The sequence below is a fragment of the Labrus mixtus genome, chromosome 15 (genome assembly GCF_963584025.1).
Source record: "Labrus mixtus chromosome 15, fLabMix1.1, whole genome shotgun sequence".
In the NCBI taxonomy this organism is placed as follows: Eukaryota; Metazoa; Chordata; class Actinopteri; order Labriformes; family Labridae; genus Labrus; species Labrus mixtus.
Window position 1 is genome coordinate 20187146 of NC_083626.1, and position 18210 is coordinate 20205355.

At 40.7% G+C, this 18210-nt stretch overlaps 1 protein-coding gene across 1 annotated transcript in view; it reads right to left on the minus strand.

Annotated features, from left to right (window-relative positions):
- LOC132989619 (cadherin-4-like) overlaps positions 1-18210 on the minus strand; it is a 214645-nt gene that overhangs the window by 118040 nt on the left and 78395 nt on the right. Inside the window, exon 3 of the mRNA XM_061057332.1 lies at positions 3676-3699. Coding sequence (XP_060913315.1) covers positions 3676-3699 — 24 coding nt within the window. The remainder of the gene's footprint in view (positions 1-3675; positions 3700-18210) is intronic.

The following is an 18210-nucleotide window of genomic DNA, read 5'->3' on the forward strand; positions in this document are numbered from 1 at the left end:
GGGGAGAGATCCACTGACTTAGAGACTCAGAGAGAAGGGGAGTGAAGAAAGAGAAACAGAGAGAGATATTGTGAAGAGTGAAGTTTCCTTGTGTAGATGTACGTTGACAGGTAAATTAGCATGTGCGGTTAATGGGGCCGAATTTGGCCAAGCCCTAGTAGGCACCCTTTCAGTCTGATAAACAGGCAGCTTGTTGACCCAACCATTGCCTCTGTCACTCCATTTCTCAGCTTTTAGACACACAAACAACACCCCCACTCTAACACTAACATGCACACACACACACACACACACACACACACACACACACACACACACACACACACACACACAGACACACACAGAAGAAGAAGCGTACATGAAGCTGCCATGGATGAAGACTGAGTAAGATATGAAGCTTGAAATGTTCAAAAAGATTTTCAGATGTTAGACTTCTGATTGATCTTCTTTTATGCTTCTTTTTTGCAGAATTGAGGAGCAGTGAAAATCACGGATCACAGCATGCATCCTGAATGAAGCACGTGGAGTTGTTTGCAATCTGCTCATCAAGACGAGGGGTAAATCTCTCTCATGAAGCTTACTTTTATTCTCCACCTGCCTGCACATTAAAGGAATCAATAGGAAGATTGCTGTTTCTCACTTTCTCTGTCATCTGCGTTTCTCCCAATCACTTTGGTGTGTATACTCTTGATACCATGTTAGAGCCAAACAGAGGAGTGGGAGTTTATATGTGCATGTACATGAGAGTGTGTGCATGTGTATGTGTATTGTATACGTGCACATGCATAAATGTTATGCATGAAAGACACCGCAGCAGGGTATTACCACATATCAGTGTGCCTGTCTTCTCGTAGCGGGTGTCTGAATGTTTCATCTTATCATTAAATGCTGACAGGTTTCACAGAGTACTGATCCCTGTTAGAGGAATAAGGGGCCTGACTTCATTAGCCTGTTAGTACTAAGCTGCTTTACCCTCACTCATGCCTGGCTTAACCTGAACAGTGATAAATGCTGAGAGGAGGAGGATAGATAGGCAGAGGAGAAGAGGGGTGAAATAAAAGGAGAGAACGGACAACGGTGTTTAAAGAGAGAGGCAAAGGTGCCAAAGTCAGGTAGTGAGGAAGAGGGAGTGAGAAATGGGAGGGCACAGAGCGTGTGAACCTGAAGTGTTCAGAGAAAGGGGAGGGGTTGAAGCTCAAAGTGGCGTTTGAACTGCGAGGGATTTACAAATGCAAAAGGAGCAAACAATCAATTAACTTGTCTTGCATTAATCAATTATTACGCTGAGGCATTGACAGGCAAAGTGCTTCACTGAGATTCCAGCGTGAGGCTCCTCTGTGTTGAAGAATTAGCATTGACCTCTGTGCACATTTGCATCCAGACTCACGCACAATCTAATTCATGCTTGCACATACACATTTGAGCACATATCATTGTTCTCAGCATATTTCACAAGTACATTCATCTGGTTTCCCTCCTACGAGGACCCCCCCCCTCTCCCCACTCCCCTCTCAACACTCAGGCTTTTTCTCCTGCCAGCGGAGGTTTTTGGCCGGCTTAAATACGCCCACAGGCCCCTGAGGGACAGCCCATGACGGATGGCACTGCGTGTGACTCCGATTCGATTCAGCCCATTTGATAAATTTATTGCTGGCATTTTGAAAATGAAATTAGAGGGACGACTCGTGGAGACTGTTTTTCCAGCACAGGTGCCATAAATACACTTCATTTGGCAGAGCAGAGGGAGGAAAAAAGTAAGGGGGCTGTGAAGCGTCGGATAAAGGATGTCATGGTAGGGGGGCAGATAGAGGGGATGTTCCACAGTAGATGAGAACTAAAGAATAAGGTCATGTTATAATGAGGTCCTGTATTAATCATTTTATTGGTGAGATACAACAGTAAAGGTTATTCAAGCACAGCATGACTACTGTGGACCTTATTACTATGTGCTGGCCTTCGGTCGTACACATATTCAGCAGCATTGTACCTGTTTGAACAGATGTGAGACCAACATCACTCATGCTGGATGATAACAGATTGAGACTGTGGGGAGTTGACATTGGCAGTGTGCACAAATGTCCAGTTTTATCCATTTTTCATTCAGGTACGCTCATAAACACACACGCTTGAATGCAGGTCTTTTCAGAGATTTGCACAAAAACGCATGGTGTATGTACTAAATGTTTGCCTCAAAGCCTTTGGCTCTTCAGAAGGAATAGCAGTTTCAAAAGTGCAACCCATCTATAATTTGTAGTGTATGGATGAAAACGGCAGGGCTTTTTCCTCAATGGCATGCTCACGATGTAACAGAGAGAGCCACTGAAAGATTTGGTTGCTCTTTCTGGCTGGACAGATTTGAATTGGGCGTACTGGATGGGTCAGAGACGAAAGTTATACAAACACATAAAAGTCAAACACAGGCATGGACACACACATGCTAACAAAAGTGAGCATTCATCCACTGTCAGGGACGTGTGGCCTTTCTTATCTCCGCTCTCACTCAAAAGTGCGTGCGTGTGTGTGGCTGTGGATGGATGATGTACACCACGCCAGCCTCTGCTCTCCTCCAACATTCATCAGAGAGGGAGGCCCAGGCAGCAACATCACTTACCTTTATGGGCCCTCGCTGACAGCATCATACACCGCATAGTCGGCGCATACATAGGCCTCACAAATCTTTGTGTATGTGTGTGGGTGAGAGCACACTAAGTGTAACCTGTCACCCAGTTGTGCTCTATCAATGCCTCTTGCACCGTGTCTACTAGCAGCTCCAACATATCTAAAGCATAGTAAGTTGACAAATGTCGCCGTGTTCCCAAAGACAATCTCCTGCTGTTTAACTTTTTCAAATATGCATGTTGTGCACATTCTATCAGATCTAGGTGACAATGGAAATATTTTCACCTTCATTCATTTCTGCTCTGTTCTGTAAGAGCTGGTGCAAAACAACAGATACGTTCTTATGAGCACAGCTGGAAACCAAATACATTTTCAACAAAACCAGCAGGGAGTTCTGCTGAGTGATTGTCTGCTCCTGCTTTGCAATCACAAGAGGGTGACACACCCTCTGCCACTACTTTACCTCCACTATGAAGTCTAGAACGCTGGGACTGCTACAGTACAGTATGTGCACACACCTGTAGACTGCCATTCAAAACACAACCCATGGAGGTGTTTGGACAGTTTGAATGTGTGGGCCCTATCATCAAATCAAAACAGGCTACGGTTACAACCCTGCAAACATCCCACCGTTAATATCTGCAGTGTCTTCCTGAAGATCGGCTGTGCAAAACATCACCTCCCCCAACCTCCCATTAACAAGCTCATGGAAGTGTGGAGGAGTGGAAACAGAACTGTGATTAGACCTAACATGAGACTTACAGAAGAAATGCATGAACACAGGCTGTAGGATGTCTATCGTAGCAGGAGAGATGCATAATTTATTCTGGGTGTCAGTGGGTGTGAGTGATTGACTTTGTAATCAAACAGATTGTTCTGTAACAGAAACACTGGATGATTCAGTTTCAAATCAACATCAACACCATGGCGGAATGTTTTTTCATCTCATTAGGGAAAATCTGAGAACACACACCGAGGCAGGGAGCAACACACCCACATGCCAACCATCTGAAAATGCATGGGGATCCACAGGTGACTGATGGAGTGCTGTCTTACCTTTTTGTGATGACACGATGGTATCTGTAAATAGAAGAGGGGAGACACACAGAGGAATGCGTTAGGAGCTGACAGCAGGCTGTATAGTAGAAACATAAAATGCAGGAGATGACAGCAGCTGAAGTGATTTGCTGTGAGGGGTAACAAGCCACCTAAGAGGATAGGGGGCAGGGGGGGTTACACAGCCAGAGGGGGTCTCTCATCTCAGACCTGCAAAGAATATCCACTTCACCCTACTCATGCACACTTACTTGTGCCTGAATATGCAAACACACATAGCGACACAAACAGCGGGGGAGCTGGGAATACACACAAACACAAAGCCACTTCTTTTCCTCCACTCCACAAGAAAAGCCCAGGTGGAGAGAAAAAAAAAAAGCATCTCGGCAAAGGTATTGAAGGGAGGAGAAGAAGTGGAAAGATGAGAGTCTCCAGACCCCTGGAAACCCTTGCTCTCTTATGCAATTTCCCCTGAGTGAGCTTTCTAATAAGTAAAAGTAATGTCTTTGAGGTGCAGCTAGATAAAGCAAATCAAATCCTTTCAGTAAGCATCTTAGGTTCTTAGTCAGAGCCCACTAGAGACACTCCTGGGCCGCGAGGTGTGGATGAAAACATGGGTTGGTTTAAGCTGCAAAATGTACACTCAAAACATTACCAGAGTGAAGAAGGAATGTTTGTGAAAGAGAAAATGCAGTCAATTTAGCTAATTGTTCTCATAAAACATTGACATGACAAGTGTTTGTAAGATCCCACTGTTTCATCTTTTATTTAATGGACTTGTCAAACTTGCGGGGAGACATTTTTTTCACAACTTCTTTTTTTTTTTAACTTTGTACTTTCAGCAACTGAAATCCTACAGAACAATTTCTCTCCTGGCCATGTGCCCGAAAAGCCCAAATGGCCACAGACATGGGAGGGGAATAATTGAATCCAGGTGGATTTGTGGAGTGCTGGACTGAAGAAGCGATAATCCAAAGCTCTTCCTAATTGCCAGAATAAAGATGGTGCCCATTGTGGGGGTGGCATCAGTGTTTATCAAGGCAGTGTGGCGTGGGATTGGACTGAGCATTAGGGCTTTACACACTTTTGTTTTGTGAGGTGTTACAGTGGATTTGAGCAAATATTGGCCTTCTGGTTATTACATGGTCTGATTGTCTGTTACGCGACTGTCCATAAGCTCTGAACGTCGACCCTAATCTGAGAGGAGGCTTCAAATAATTAGTTAGTGAAGCACTCCCACAGCCCAGCGCAGTCAGCCTTATCACTAAAAGAAAATCCTTGGTCCATTTCCTTCTCACCCCAAAGGCTTACAAACTCTCACAACTGTTAAGACCTGCAGAATGTCCACATAGATGATAAAATATTACCAGACGTGTCACTATTACTGGCCCATTGCCCGCTCTTTAAGTCTTTTATTATGTAAAAGAAAGGCTTTAGTATGCCAAAACATTTAGGCTGAATATTTCCCAAAGACTTTCAGGCCTATTTTGCATGCGCTAACTAAAATACCCTGGAATTTATTTCCAATGTCTACCTATTATAAGAAAACCTGTCCAATTCCTGCAGGTGGAGTGCTTTAAACTAACTCATTTCAAACAAAATGCAGGGCTCTTGAGAATGGATTGCCGATATGTTTCAGTCTCTTCTTTTGACAAAACTGTCATCGTCTTTCTGCAGAACATTCACATATTACACCAAACAACATCAGTTCAAAAGTTACACAAATGTTCCCCGGCAGGGTCTGTGCCAGACTATACAGCTGTGAATTGAAGCAAAAAAAACTGTTATGTAAGAGTGTTTCAGAACCCATTGGATCTGTCCATGTATTTGAAGCTTGCAGGGATTATAATGAAAGCCTAAACCACGAGTCTTACAAGTTTGAACAGCTAAGACAGCAGCCGTGGCAGGTAACTGGTGGGCATCAGACACGCGCTTCATTCATTCCAGCACCTCTTAAGATTTACACGCACTTAAAGCTGGATTTGTGCGGCCCATAAGGAGCTCAACAAAGTGCTGCTGTTAAAACATTTTTACAAGTTATTTAAAAATTAACCATTGAGATCAAGACAGTGTGGTAAACAGCACATGTCATTTTGTGCAGTAGATGTTGGGAGGCTTAATCAAATACAGCACAACATAGCCGTGATTTAATTTGATATAACAAGGCATAACGTTTATTATGGATTAATTAATTAGCCTGACGCACAGTTACCTGCAGTACACAGCAGGGTGCTACACCGTGTGTCTCTTTCTCTCTGTGCACACTGGAATGATATATTGGGCAAGGGGTAATTTTTAAGAAAACGTGATCACATGTTCTCTTATTACAACAGTTTTAAAGTGATTATCATAAGACTGCACTACTTCCCTGTTTAGAACTTACTGGGTTCAGAGCAGATACACCCTGCTGATTAGTTTTAGCACGCATAAATAACTCTGCTATTTAGGGGGGAAAAGAACCCCCCCCCCCCATCATTGATTAGTGCATGTCTTCCCAGCTATCAGTGGCTTATATGGATTTGGAGACTAATTTGCAGTGAATATGTGAGTGGCGTTCTGATGTGCCAATGCTCCCACAGCAGTGCTCCTGTGGGTTTGAGTTATATGTAAAGTAGGCCATATGTCGATACAGGTTTCACACTGCAATGTATGCATGCAAGCCGAGTAAAGTTAAGAGTGGCCAAAAGATGCCCAAGGACATAAAGCTAGACCTTAAAGATGCAATTATGTAACAGGGAAATAAACATTCTCTGAAATCGTTTGAATTTCCATTCAGAAATGAAGCATTTCACTCTCAAAGAATATGAAAGAAAGAGAGCTAGGAGATAAAGGCTGATAAAAAGAAGAGTCATCATTCTTTTAGGCAGACATGTAGCCTCTAACAATTAGACTTCGATGCAATACAAAATTAATAGTCATGCAGAAAACAATGACCAAGTCCGATTTGAGTCATTCTAATAGCGTTTGGTTAAAGAATATTTGTGTTGACATTTATAACATTCATAACTCATTCAATTCTATTATCCCCATGTACTCTTCTTTGATTCAAAAGATAGAAAACCAATGAGCAGAGGAGGGAAATGACACTAAATCAAAGACAATATTTTCTGTAAGAACCACTGAAGCAGAAAGCGGTTCTCTGCTTGACTGACATCTACAGAAAAAAAAAAGATATTCCATCAAGTAATGTTAAGATGGATTATAAATGAAAGAAAGAAGCGTTAATGGTTCCCAAAAACAGACAGGCAATCATTCTGAAACTCTGTGATACTGGATGTCCTCATGTATTTACTAGCGGCAAATTTAAACCCCAATGTGTTTGTCACTGAAAACTCAGCGTCACCAAGAAGGTTTAATTTGGGACAGAAACGGTGTAAGCTTAACAGACAGATAATTATTTCAACTGTTAATTGGTTGAAAACCAAAAAGTGGGAAAGTTTCATTAAAATTCCAGTGAGGATTTGTCACCACACCAAATCTTAAAATCAACTTCTGCATTATATTCCACATTTTGGTTACTGTGGTTGGATGTGCTAAGTGGGTAGCAAGCAATTTTACCAACAACCAAAGCGCCAGACCAGTAAGTACAATGAACCATTACAGCTTTTTACATCAGCATCTAATGTCACTCAAAATCAGTAGAGTCTCCTTTTCTTTATCTCGAGCTGCACACACACTGTAGAGAAAAGAGAAAAACTATTTGTGTAAAGTAGAAGTTGCTCTTACATGACAAATAAGACAAAAGTTGCCAAACGCAAAAAAAGTGCTGTGTTGAGAAAGTTGACAAAGACTTTGTGCCACTGATGATTATCAGCGTCAGTCTGTTGTCAGCACTTTTTTGCACAGTGTGGCACATTTTGTACCATCTGTCACATGAGGGAATCAAAATAGAGAACATTATATGCAAGGCAAGCTTCAACTTGATTGAGAATGCTTTCTCTTCTGTGACCAACGAGCTCCTTCTTTCTTCTCGTACTGCATGTCTAAATGAAGAATAGGCACACCTGCACAGGACTAGATTGAAGCTATAAACAGCGTGTGATGGATTTGACTTTAGTTAATGATGATAGTGAGAACAATGATCAGTGGTGATGAGAGCAGCTTCAAAAATAGTATCTCTCAGGTGCAAATTTCCTGGATTCTGCCCTCTTCACTCGTCTTCCTTTTGTCTTTTCTAATTTATAGTTTCAACCTTGACTGCTGTCACAAATACTTTTTTTCGGTTCTGGAGATTGACCCCTAATGTGAGGACAGCTGGATAACTTTACATGCAAATGGTGCAGATCATGTTTCTAAGGGGTTGACTGCAGTGCTAAAAATGTAAGATCTCAAAAAGCTTTTGTATGAAAAACATATTATAAAGTAGTTTCTGCTATGCATTTCTAAAGCTGTAACAGTTGGATTTTAGAGACCTTCAATTGATTGCGGGTCATTAACTCTGATGTTATGAAGAAGCAAGAGCCGTTTACCATTTGCATCAATAAATAAAAAAATTGAAGCAAGTTCATGTCAACCCAAGCAGCCAATGGAATCACACATTGCAGATACGCTATTACAGATGATGAGTAGATTCATGCTTGCTTTCTGGTACTGGAAAATGCATGTTCTATGTATGAAGGAGGGAATCAACCACTGATCCTTAACATACACTATTCATCCTAGCCTGATTGAATTAGACTGCTATTGGAAACCTGTCGTCTATTGACCTGTTAAAGTTGTGGCCTTCCAGCAGTCCCCTCTGGGAATAGTTTTAATTACAGCCAGAAATTGGCTTCGATTTTATCCCCATCATGAAGTGAGAAATCCGTTCTGCTAATCATCGCTTCATCAGGACAAATGAAAAGCTGATCATCGCTGTAAGCTGCAGCAAAAGCACATGCATGGATGCATTGTTTCTATGATAGAAATCGCTGCTTTAGTGTATGCACAGGAATGAATATATACTAATTTATGTAGCTAGATGTGAGCTGTAGAATAGAGTGTGCAGTAAAGTGTGAAGACTGCAGTGGAAACAAATGTGGCTGTCTTCAGATGATTAACCACTATTGATTTATCGTCTCTATAATGTAATTAGGATAAATTCCAACAATGTAGCTGTTCATCTGTTAATCACTCTCACTGGTGGACAGTGTCAGAAGCTACTGTGTGATGGATGGTGACACCAGTAAGTTGTTACCATTGACCTAGATGTTAATGATTCTAGCAGGACTTAGTGATGGTACAGCTCCTCGCAGATGACTTAAATAAATCACATGAAATCACACACGATAGGACAGGATTCAGACTTTCTGCAAAAGTACCTAAGAGCTAATCATTTCCCAACATCAATGTACATGAGTTATATGTCTGCATGGAACCTGAGGATAATACATCCTGAATATTCATAGTGGGAAATTCTCTTCAAGAATACATGTAGGCCTGGAATGTGTGATAACCTTATTCAATGCTGCGATAACAATCTGAATTGCGAGTGCATATTAGCTATAACTCACAGTGTCAATGTCTGTCTGCTTTTCTTCTTGTGTTACAGATCACCTGTGATCGCAACATGTCCCTTCTAATTCCAAATAAATAAATAAAAGCGGTTTTTTTTAACAGTAAATTCATCTGAGAGTAGCTGATAGCTAGCTTTAGCTTCATGCTTCCTGTTTTCTTGAGCTGCTGTAACGCAAAAATTTCCCCCATGGGGGATCAATAAAGTTTATCTCTATCTTTATCTGACTCCATCAAACTGGTGTGAAAGCATGGCCATTATAAACAGGTTAAGTGTTCACATGCTGAGAGAGAGAGCATTGCTTCACTACATTAAGTGTTTTTTATGTATTGTGATAAATTCAGACTTTCCCAACATGTTTATTGCAAGGGCTCATTTCCCGATAAACAATAAAAATCACGATTTACTGCGCAGCCCTAATGCCCACATTAAATTTATTCTAGATCTGACAACACATTTATAGTTTGAACAGGAAGATGTAACCTCTGGCTGCAACTTTCTTTTTAAACATTAAAAAAGATGAATGGGTGTAAAATTTAGAACTGAGCTGAACTAATTCAAATCATTTGAGTTATAACACAAAACATACTACTTTGTTTTAACCCACACTTTGCCATTTGTAACAGCCGGTTGTTGCAGGAAATGCTCGAGAGACCATTCACAAATACAGTGCACATGGCCTAAATAGTTATATTAATGTTTTTTCTCTGTTATGCAAAATACTTGTGTTCATAACATGATTCATTAAACTCATGTTTTAAAAGCGTGCGCCTGTGCTCTGCCTCTAAAGAAGAAAACAAAAAGACAGAACATAATCCTGGGTTTTAATTAGCTGAGTGTGGCGCATGCTCATCTGCTACGTGCGGCACAGGGAGCGCAGGGAGTGCTGCCTTCTTGCTCATTATGTACTAATGAGTTGTCTATTAATGAAAATGGAAAGCATTTATTTTGTGAGCACAAAGGGTTCAGCTGGATTAATTACTGCACTACAGCAGCAAAATGAAAACAGAAAGTGCAGCATCACTCTTGTGTGGCACATTACCCATTAACCAACTGTTATCAGGGCCCGGCCAACGCTGCTGCACGACACACAGCAGGAGCAGAAAGTGTTCGCACAGGCCATTAAAACTTCATATCAACTGCACGTTGGATACATTTTGTTTGCACACTTCCTCTAATGCGTACATGGTTGTTCTCGTACATGGCCACTCATAAAGAACATCATGTCGTGGCAAAATCAAACACTGTGTGCCATCATAACGACAGCATTTAAACCAGAAGGCATGAGTGTCATAGAAGCAGAAGTAAAAAATAAAATAAAGTGGTCACATTCTAAATGCACATAGGCAGGTCAAGAGGTACGATCAAAAGGAGTCTAAAATGTTGTCACACAAATTTAGGGATAAAAAACTGCAAAAAAACTTTCTATAATACAGCAGCAAAAATGGCTATCTGTGCGATAGAACCATTTTGATGTGTTACATTTCTTTCCAAATGACGATCAGAATCATTCAAATAGCCTGTTGATAGCTTGATTTCCCACTGGGCTCTCCTTTGGAGAGGTCAGGGGCATGGGGAGCATGTGGGCCCTGGCAGCCTCAGCAGATGGTTCTTGATCAGATATTAGAGTCTGGGCAGCGAGGTCATCTGGCCATGAGAATTCTGCCCTGCCTGGGGGATAACAACCCTGTCTGAACCTTCAGTCTCCAGCTCTGGATCCAGCGCCAGACCAATCGCTCTGAGTCCAAGCCAGACTGGAGGGACGTTGGAGCAGTGACAGACTTCAGTCTTTAAGCCTTGTGACAGTCTGGGCAAAGACAAACTCAGAAACATTCTTTCTGCCGTAGTTTATTCCCCTCCAGGAATTGGTTTCTACAGGATTTGATGACAAATGGTTATGTAATTGCTACTGCTGTCCGTTCTCTCTTGTAAAAAATAATCACACCGATAACCAAAATCCTACTTAGCTGGATTTGAAGCGAAGCTATCCTTTCATTATCCATCACTGGCTGTCCCTATTGTGGCGATGTCTGGAGGATAGACAAATCATTAAATAACAAGAGCGCATTTTAAAAATGTGTCATTTGAAGCATCAAATGTGTTGTATTAAACGCTTGGAGAAGGAATAACAAGGAGGATCAGGTCTTTGTTATTCAAATCGAATATTAATCTTGGGATGACAGTGTATGAATGTCTTTGGTGAAAAACAAGGACGATAACATAAATCGTACTTAGACAACTCTAAATCATCTATTGGCGTTCCTGTCTTCCATTTTCTGCCTCATCTCTCCTCGCTCTGAGTCCTCCTGCACTGACAAACCCACAGAGAAAGTGTGGTGAATAGGCACGACTATCTGAGCTTTATTTATCCTTTCCCCTGTGACAGTGGCAGTCTAAAATGGCAGGGCTTCGGATATGACCTTCAGTTAGAGTGCTTCTCCATCAGTCATCACTGCCACCCACAGATCAGACAGTGGATGAGGAGCAGCGGCACCCTCTGTCCTCTTCCCCCTGTCCATGGGATATTTTTCTCCCTTTTTTTTTTTGTTTTCCCGTCCCACAGTTTTATTTCCCCCCTCTCCTTTTCTTACCCTTGGCCTATCTTTATTTGGTCGTTGCCATTTTTCTCCATCGCCTCTTTGTTCCCTTTCTTAGGTACAGTCTTGGTAAGTACCACATGCAGAATCTGGCATGAGTGCTGGTTTGTTTAAAGTGAAAACAGTTGATAAATCTTTTGTATGACGTGTAAGGCAGACAAAATGAAAGAAGAGCGAGAGGAGGATGATTATCTACAAAAGAAACAAAGGGGAACACTAAGTAGTAATAGTCACATCCACTTGTCTTCTTTTGGCAGGGCCACTAACCTAATGTCTGATTATGTTACACTTCAAAAATACTAAATCATTATATCCCATGTTTTGTGTTGTTGGATCTCTTAGAGAATCAGACATGATGAGCAGTTAGGCTGGAGCGAGTCTGATTACAGTATTCAAAAACACAATGGTTAAGAGTTGCCATTAAACTAAAAGCAGGTAAAATACCCTCATATCTATACTCCTGAATCGTCTAAACAGATGAAACACTCATCCTGTCCACAGCTTTCATAAACCTAACAGCACATCCGCCATCAAAGGGATTGTTTGTGTGAAAAACAGAGATGACGAGTGTCCAATCTGCTTCAAAACAAATATTTTGCAGGTGACACTCTCTTAAAACACAGCGTTTCATCCTGAAGGAAATCAAGTATCGACATGTGTTTTATATCAGCATATACACATACACACACACACACACACACACACACACACACACATACACACACACACACACAAACACTGCAGGAACTGACAAAAAACATCAATATCAAAACAAAGAGAGCGCCAACAACAAAATGTGTTCTTTAAAGTTTGATATTGTACCAAATGAGTGGGAGTGTTCTTTTTTTAAACCTGCTGGGTTTTTTTTTTTTCAATTAATCAAGCTCTTCTAAACATCTTATTTCTATCTCGTTCTTCCTCTTTGTGCCATGTTCTTGGAGGTTATTTCTAACAGAAATACTTCTGTTTACATCATTTTATATTGGTAAAAAGCAACTGGACTTAGTTCAAGATCTTCAACTGAGTCCAGTTGCCTTTGGATCAAGCTTCGATTTACCATGACCTGGATGACTGAGAACCGACACAGACAAACACTTTGTTCTGCTTTGAGTCAGAGGATGACAGACGAGGACAAACAGCTCAAACTCAGAGAAGTAGACAACCTGAAGGTTTACCAGCACAAGCACATTATTTCAATATCTTGTAATCCACATTTTCAGAGTTCTTATTGCAATAAATATCATAACAAAATTAATCCAGTGCAATCATCTCCGTCGGAGCACATGTACCACAAAATAGCTTTCAGAAAATGTCTTGGTGACTCATTGCATTTTTTAATAATTGTTTATTGCTTTCTATTTCATACACGCACCAAAATATTCATACGGAATGTTCTTATTTCGGGCCTCCGGCTTCTCTATAAAACCTTAATAATGAAGACTAGGTTTGAGCATGAGATGCAGAATTACATAGGCCTCAGGCTAGACTGTGCATCTCCAAACTATTCATTCAGGAAGAGTGAACAGTGTTCTGCTTATCCTGTGTGGGGAACATACTAGAATTTACATTATGCTAATGCTGAACATAAATCGTTCCCTTTTTTTGTTTTGCTAACACACGACAAATTGTTACTCAAATCTATGTTGGAAAGGTGTAAAGGTCAATGCTTTTAGTTCAGCTTTATAATTGGCAGTGTAAATACATGTAAAAAGTCCTGGAAACAGCAATTGGAACTTGTGTTTATTTAAAAGGAAACGTTATTAGAAACTGCGCAGCATTCATCAGCTGATTCATGGGGGCACACTGAATTCTTACGGTCAAAATGGTTGCAAAATGTCATGTCACTTCTAAGACGAGACTAAACACTGCATATCAGTGGCACTAGATTGTGCAGAAACCTTTAACACTCAGCAGCTTCTCAAAAACTATTCATATGGAAACTAAACTCAGCAGGATATTAACAGCCCCGATTTTAATTAAGAGTATGGATTAACATACTGAGCAAGTTGAATGAAATAAACCCCATGAAAGAGTATCAACTATGTACGAGCCCCAATGAACAGATATAGATGTGGATGGCCTGGCCTGGCCTGTGGCTGATGGTCAGTCCCATCCTCTTCTTCAAAATCACTGTCAGACTCTGACAGAAATGTGATCCTCATGTTCTGACAAATCTTCCTCTTAATCACCTTCCAAAGCTTCTCTCTCTTCAAAAATCATTTCTAAAGCCCTCTTAGCAGAGAATCTTTTCAACATCTTCATCGATTGTGATAAGGAGCCACACAGGCAAAGCTATTTGCTTGTTGCACCCCGCTCCCAATTTGCACCTTTGTTAGCGAGTACAGAAGTACAGAGTGGTTCCCGCAAGACAGAGGTGAAAATGTGTGGGACTGCGGGAGCAGAGAGGTGTGAGCAGAAATGTGAATGTAGGTGATTAAAATGAAACAATGTTTGCACCTTGTGCGGGAAAAAGAGGTGACGAAAGACAAACACACACACTCACAAACACAAACACATAAGGGTTAAAGCAAACAAAGTATTTATTCATTCATTTTCATAATGTCTTCTATTTGTTCCTCTTTGATGTTGGAGAATGCAGCTCACAAGGCCAATCTCAGAAAACTTTGTGTTCCCCCTTCCACACACTTACATGTGGGTGTTAACTGAGTCATATTCGGCATGTAATTTAAAAGCACTGGGAGGCAATTCACATGTAACTCACCACAACAGGATAGTTAACCTGACGATACGTAGTTATGGGTGAAGATGTTTTTTTTTTTTTTTTTTTGTATTTATCATCTAAATTATTCACCGAGTCAAAAATAACTTGGGTTTATGTAGAATCATGCCAACTTGATAAAGTCGTCACTGTCAAGTTGTGTTGAATAGATCCATGGAGACATTTCAACAATGTGTTGTCTTTCAGTACGTGACAACCACAGAGTTCAGTTAATACTTTAAGCTAGAGGTTCAACACACCACTTGTGGATTGTCTGTTCAACAACTTGGTCACACAACAGCCTCAGAGCCAGCAAAAGAGTGACAGTGGCTGTCCATTTCAGCACCTGGGACAGCTCCCGGGCTGAAGGAGGATCAGGAGGAGGAAAGGAAGATGCCTTTTCCAAAACAACACTGCAGATGTTTCACAGCTAAAACGCCTCAGTTAAGGTTTTCCAGTAGTCCTGCCATAGCTTCTGATGCGGGAGTTGTAGAATTTAACACGATCGCAGGTTTGTTACCACCTCGTCATTATAATAATAAATTATCATCATCCAGCCGATGCTGAAAGGTGCTTTCCTTAATGATAGCTACAATAGTACATGTAATTGTTTTTACAAATCTGTGATCATTCCACACATTTCACATCTCTCTTTTCTAAAAAATCAAACATCAGCTTACAAATAAAAAAGCCTTAATGTTAGCCAAAGCTTATTGTTATCTTTTAAAATGGGAAACATTGCAGGTGTCACATCAATTTGACTGTATTTTATTTCGCTCACTAACCTTATTTACTCAATGGATTTACCAAGCAGAGAGTAGTTAGATCAAGATTTACTCAATTGTCAAAGATGTTGATGGAAGGTTCCAGATATGTATTCCTTCAACACAGCCTTAAATGATCTCATTTCAGATTAAAACTTAAGTTACATCAGTAAGATCCTTTTCATGAATACTGGGATGGGAATAATGCTAAAAAAAAACTTCCCAGAGCAATTAGGTTTACAACTCAACAATGAGTCAGCTTGATCACAAATCAGCATTTCTCTTGCATTACTAAAAACAGCCTTTCTTCATATAATACCCCGGTACTCTATTTGTATCTTTTTGGAGATGCAAGTCACATCTGACAGAACCTCCAGAGACTAGACAACACCCTGATACAGAAGAATAAATCCTGCTTTGGACTTGGACACACCTGAGGCCCATCATCTTATCAGTGAAGCTTTAAATCGCCCAGCGTGTGGAAATAATGGTTAGTCAGTTGGAAAGAGAGAGCCAAGCAGACAATTGCTCAGCAAGAGCAGATCAGGCGCATGAGTCCTGTTCAAACCCAGCTGCAGCACTGGGAAACTGGAGGACCTCCTGATGGGGTTTTGACGCTGACAAAACCAATGTTTTTCCTTTTTTATTCTCTCTACCCATTAATACCTTGGTACAAAAACCAGTGTACAAGGTTGAAGAGGGAAAACATTACCGTAACACAGCTGTTCTATGAGGACTACATGTACCTGTCCCGAGGTGACAATGAATGAAGGAGAAGGATTAGACTGAGATGGTGGGATGGCTAATGGCGATAAAACACTTTGAGGACAATAACAAAAGACAGGAAGTTAAGACAACTGAGACATATTTGCCCAGTGGAATGAAGAGTAAGATAAATACAGAGAGGAAGATGAAGGGAGTGAAGTGGGGGAAATGTGGTGATGCAGGGCCAGCCGAGGGATCAGGACACTCTGTCACACTGTCACACCCAACAGGCACCGCTGTCAATCACACACACACACACACACACACACACACACACACACACACACTGTTCACACCACAAAGAATTGAGCACCTCGACAAAACAACACCCATATGCACATATACAACTATTCCTGCGGTGTTAACATAATAATAAATGACCAAACAAAAAGCTGAAATGCAACGAAGAAGAATACATTCAGCTTTCAAGGTTTTAAGATTCTCAAAGAATACAAAAGTATGGCTAATCTTCTAAGTCTCAACAGCCACGCAGAAAAAAGGTGATATAAGGATATGCTGTAACATCAGGGAGAGTTTTTCTTTTCTTTTTAACCAATTACTAAAGGAAACAGAGAATAAAGAAACAGCGTAGGAGAGAGGTGAAACCTGAACCACATTTTCCAGAACAGTCTCGGCCTGTCTTGTCAGTAGTCATTACTTCACTTTGCTCCCTGCTCCTTTTCAGGCTTTATTGCACAGAACTTAAGGAACTTAATTTTTATGAAACAAGGAGTTTTGAGCCAAGAGCTTTATATATATGTGTGTGTGTGTGTGTGTGTGTGTGTGTGTGTGTGTGTGTGTGTGTGTGTGTGTGTGTGTCAGTGTGTTAGCTATGGTGGACACAAAGAAAAATGCAATGTACATATTAAATTACTTTCCCGTGTATTTCAGTTTGTGATGATGCACATTAACCGTGGAAACAAATGTTAAAATGCTAACACATTCACCATTTTAGCACTTACTGTAAAATTAAGTCTCCCACAAGAGAAAAACAACATTTTCACATTTGATGGCTGATTTCAATTCATCTTCGCATTTCTTTTAAAACGAGTACATACTTTAAAATTAACAAAATAACCTCCTCTAATGGACCTTTGGTGCTTTCAGCTTCTCATCCTCCTAAGTACATTTTCTATTGATAAACAACAGTGACACCTGCACTCTTCATTAAATTATATGCACTGCACTGATGCCAAACGCACTTGACAAATCTGCCCCCATGGACTCTTGTGGAAACATATTTAACTCCCGGCATTAAACCTGTTATCACATGCACATATTAAACCATGCCAGCCTGCCCAGAAGTACAGAGGCAAAGCTTTTAAGCAAATGGCAGTTGTGTAAACTAAAATGGCAATGTTGAAAAAGTCAATTCAATAATAGCTGAAAGCCATTACAACGTTGTCATTAACAAGGTTGCTGGAAATGCAATTAGCCCCCTCACACTGCTCATGGCAACAAGCAGGGAAACGTTTCAATAAAACAAAAGACCCTGGGAAAATAAAATAATAACAGAGCGGCCTAAAAGAAGGATGCGCTCTTTGAAAATTAAAAAAAATTGATTATAGAGACAATGGACAAGTTAAAGGGGAAACCATGTCCACATCTATAACAGAGATGTGACAGAAAAGGGGGCCAGTGTAGTGCTGCTGAAGTCTAATCCCCTCACCCCAAAACCCTAACACAGAACAAACAAATCCATTGTTGTTTTACCAAAGACAAACATGACACAACTGACAGCTTGGTGGTGCTATTAGAGAATTAGTAAAAAACAAAGGAAACATGTTATTTTTTCCATAGTTAATTACTAGAGTTTATTTTACTTCACAGCGACGCAACTCCTGCCGTCGTGTAAACACATGTTGGCATTGAATGTCTTTTGAACAAGTTTCAGAGTGTGTGAGACTTCATGTGTTCAGATGTGAGTGAAGGAGGATGAGGTCGTGGCTTAATGAATGATAGGCATCACTGTCACACAGCAGACTCTCCAGCAGGTCTCCTTGGAGATAAGGACCAGCTGTCTATCCCCAATACACTGTTGTCAAGGTCACTCCTCTACTTATTATGGAAAAGACACTGCTTGTCTCTGAATCACAAACGTCTTAAGAGCATTCTAATGAATACTGACTTCCTTTTAATGGTATAAAAAAATTCTTTGTGACGCCAGAAGTCACATGTTTTCAAAAACCGGGTATA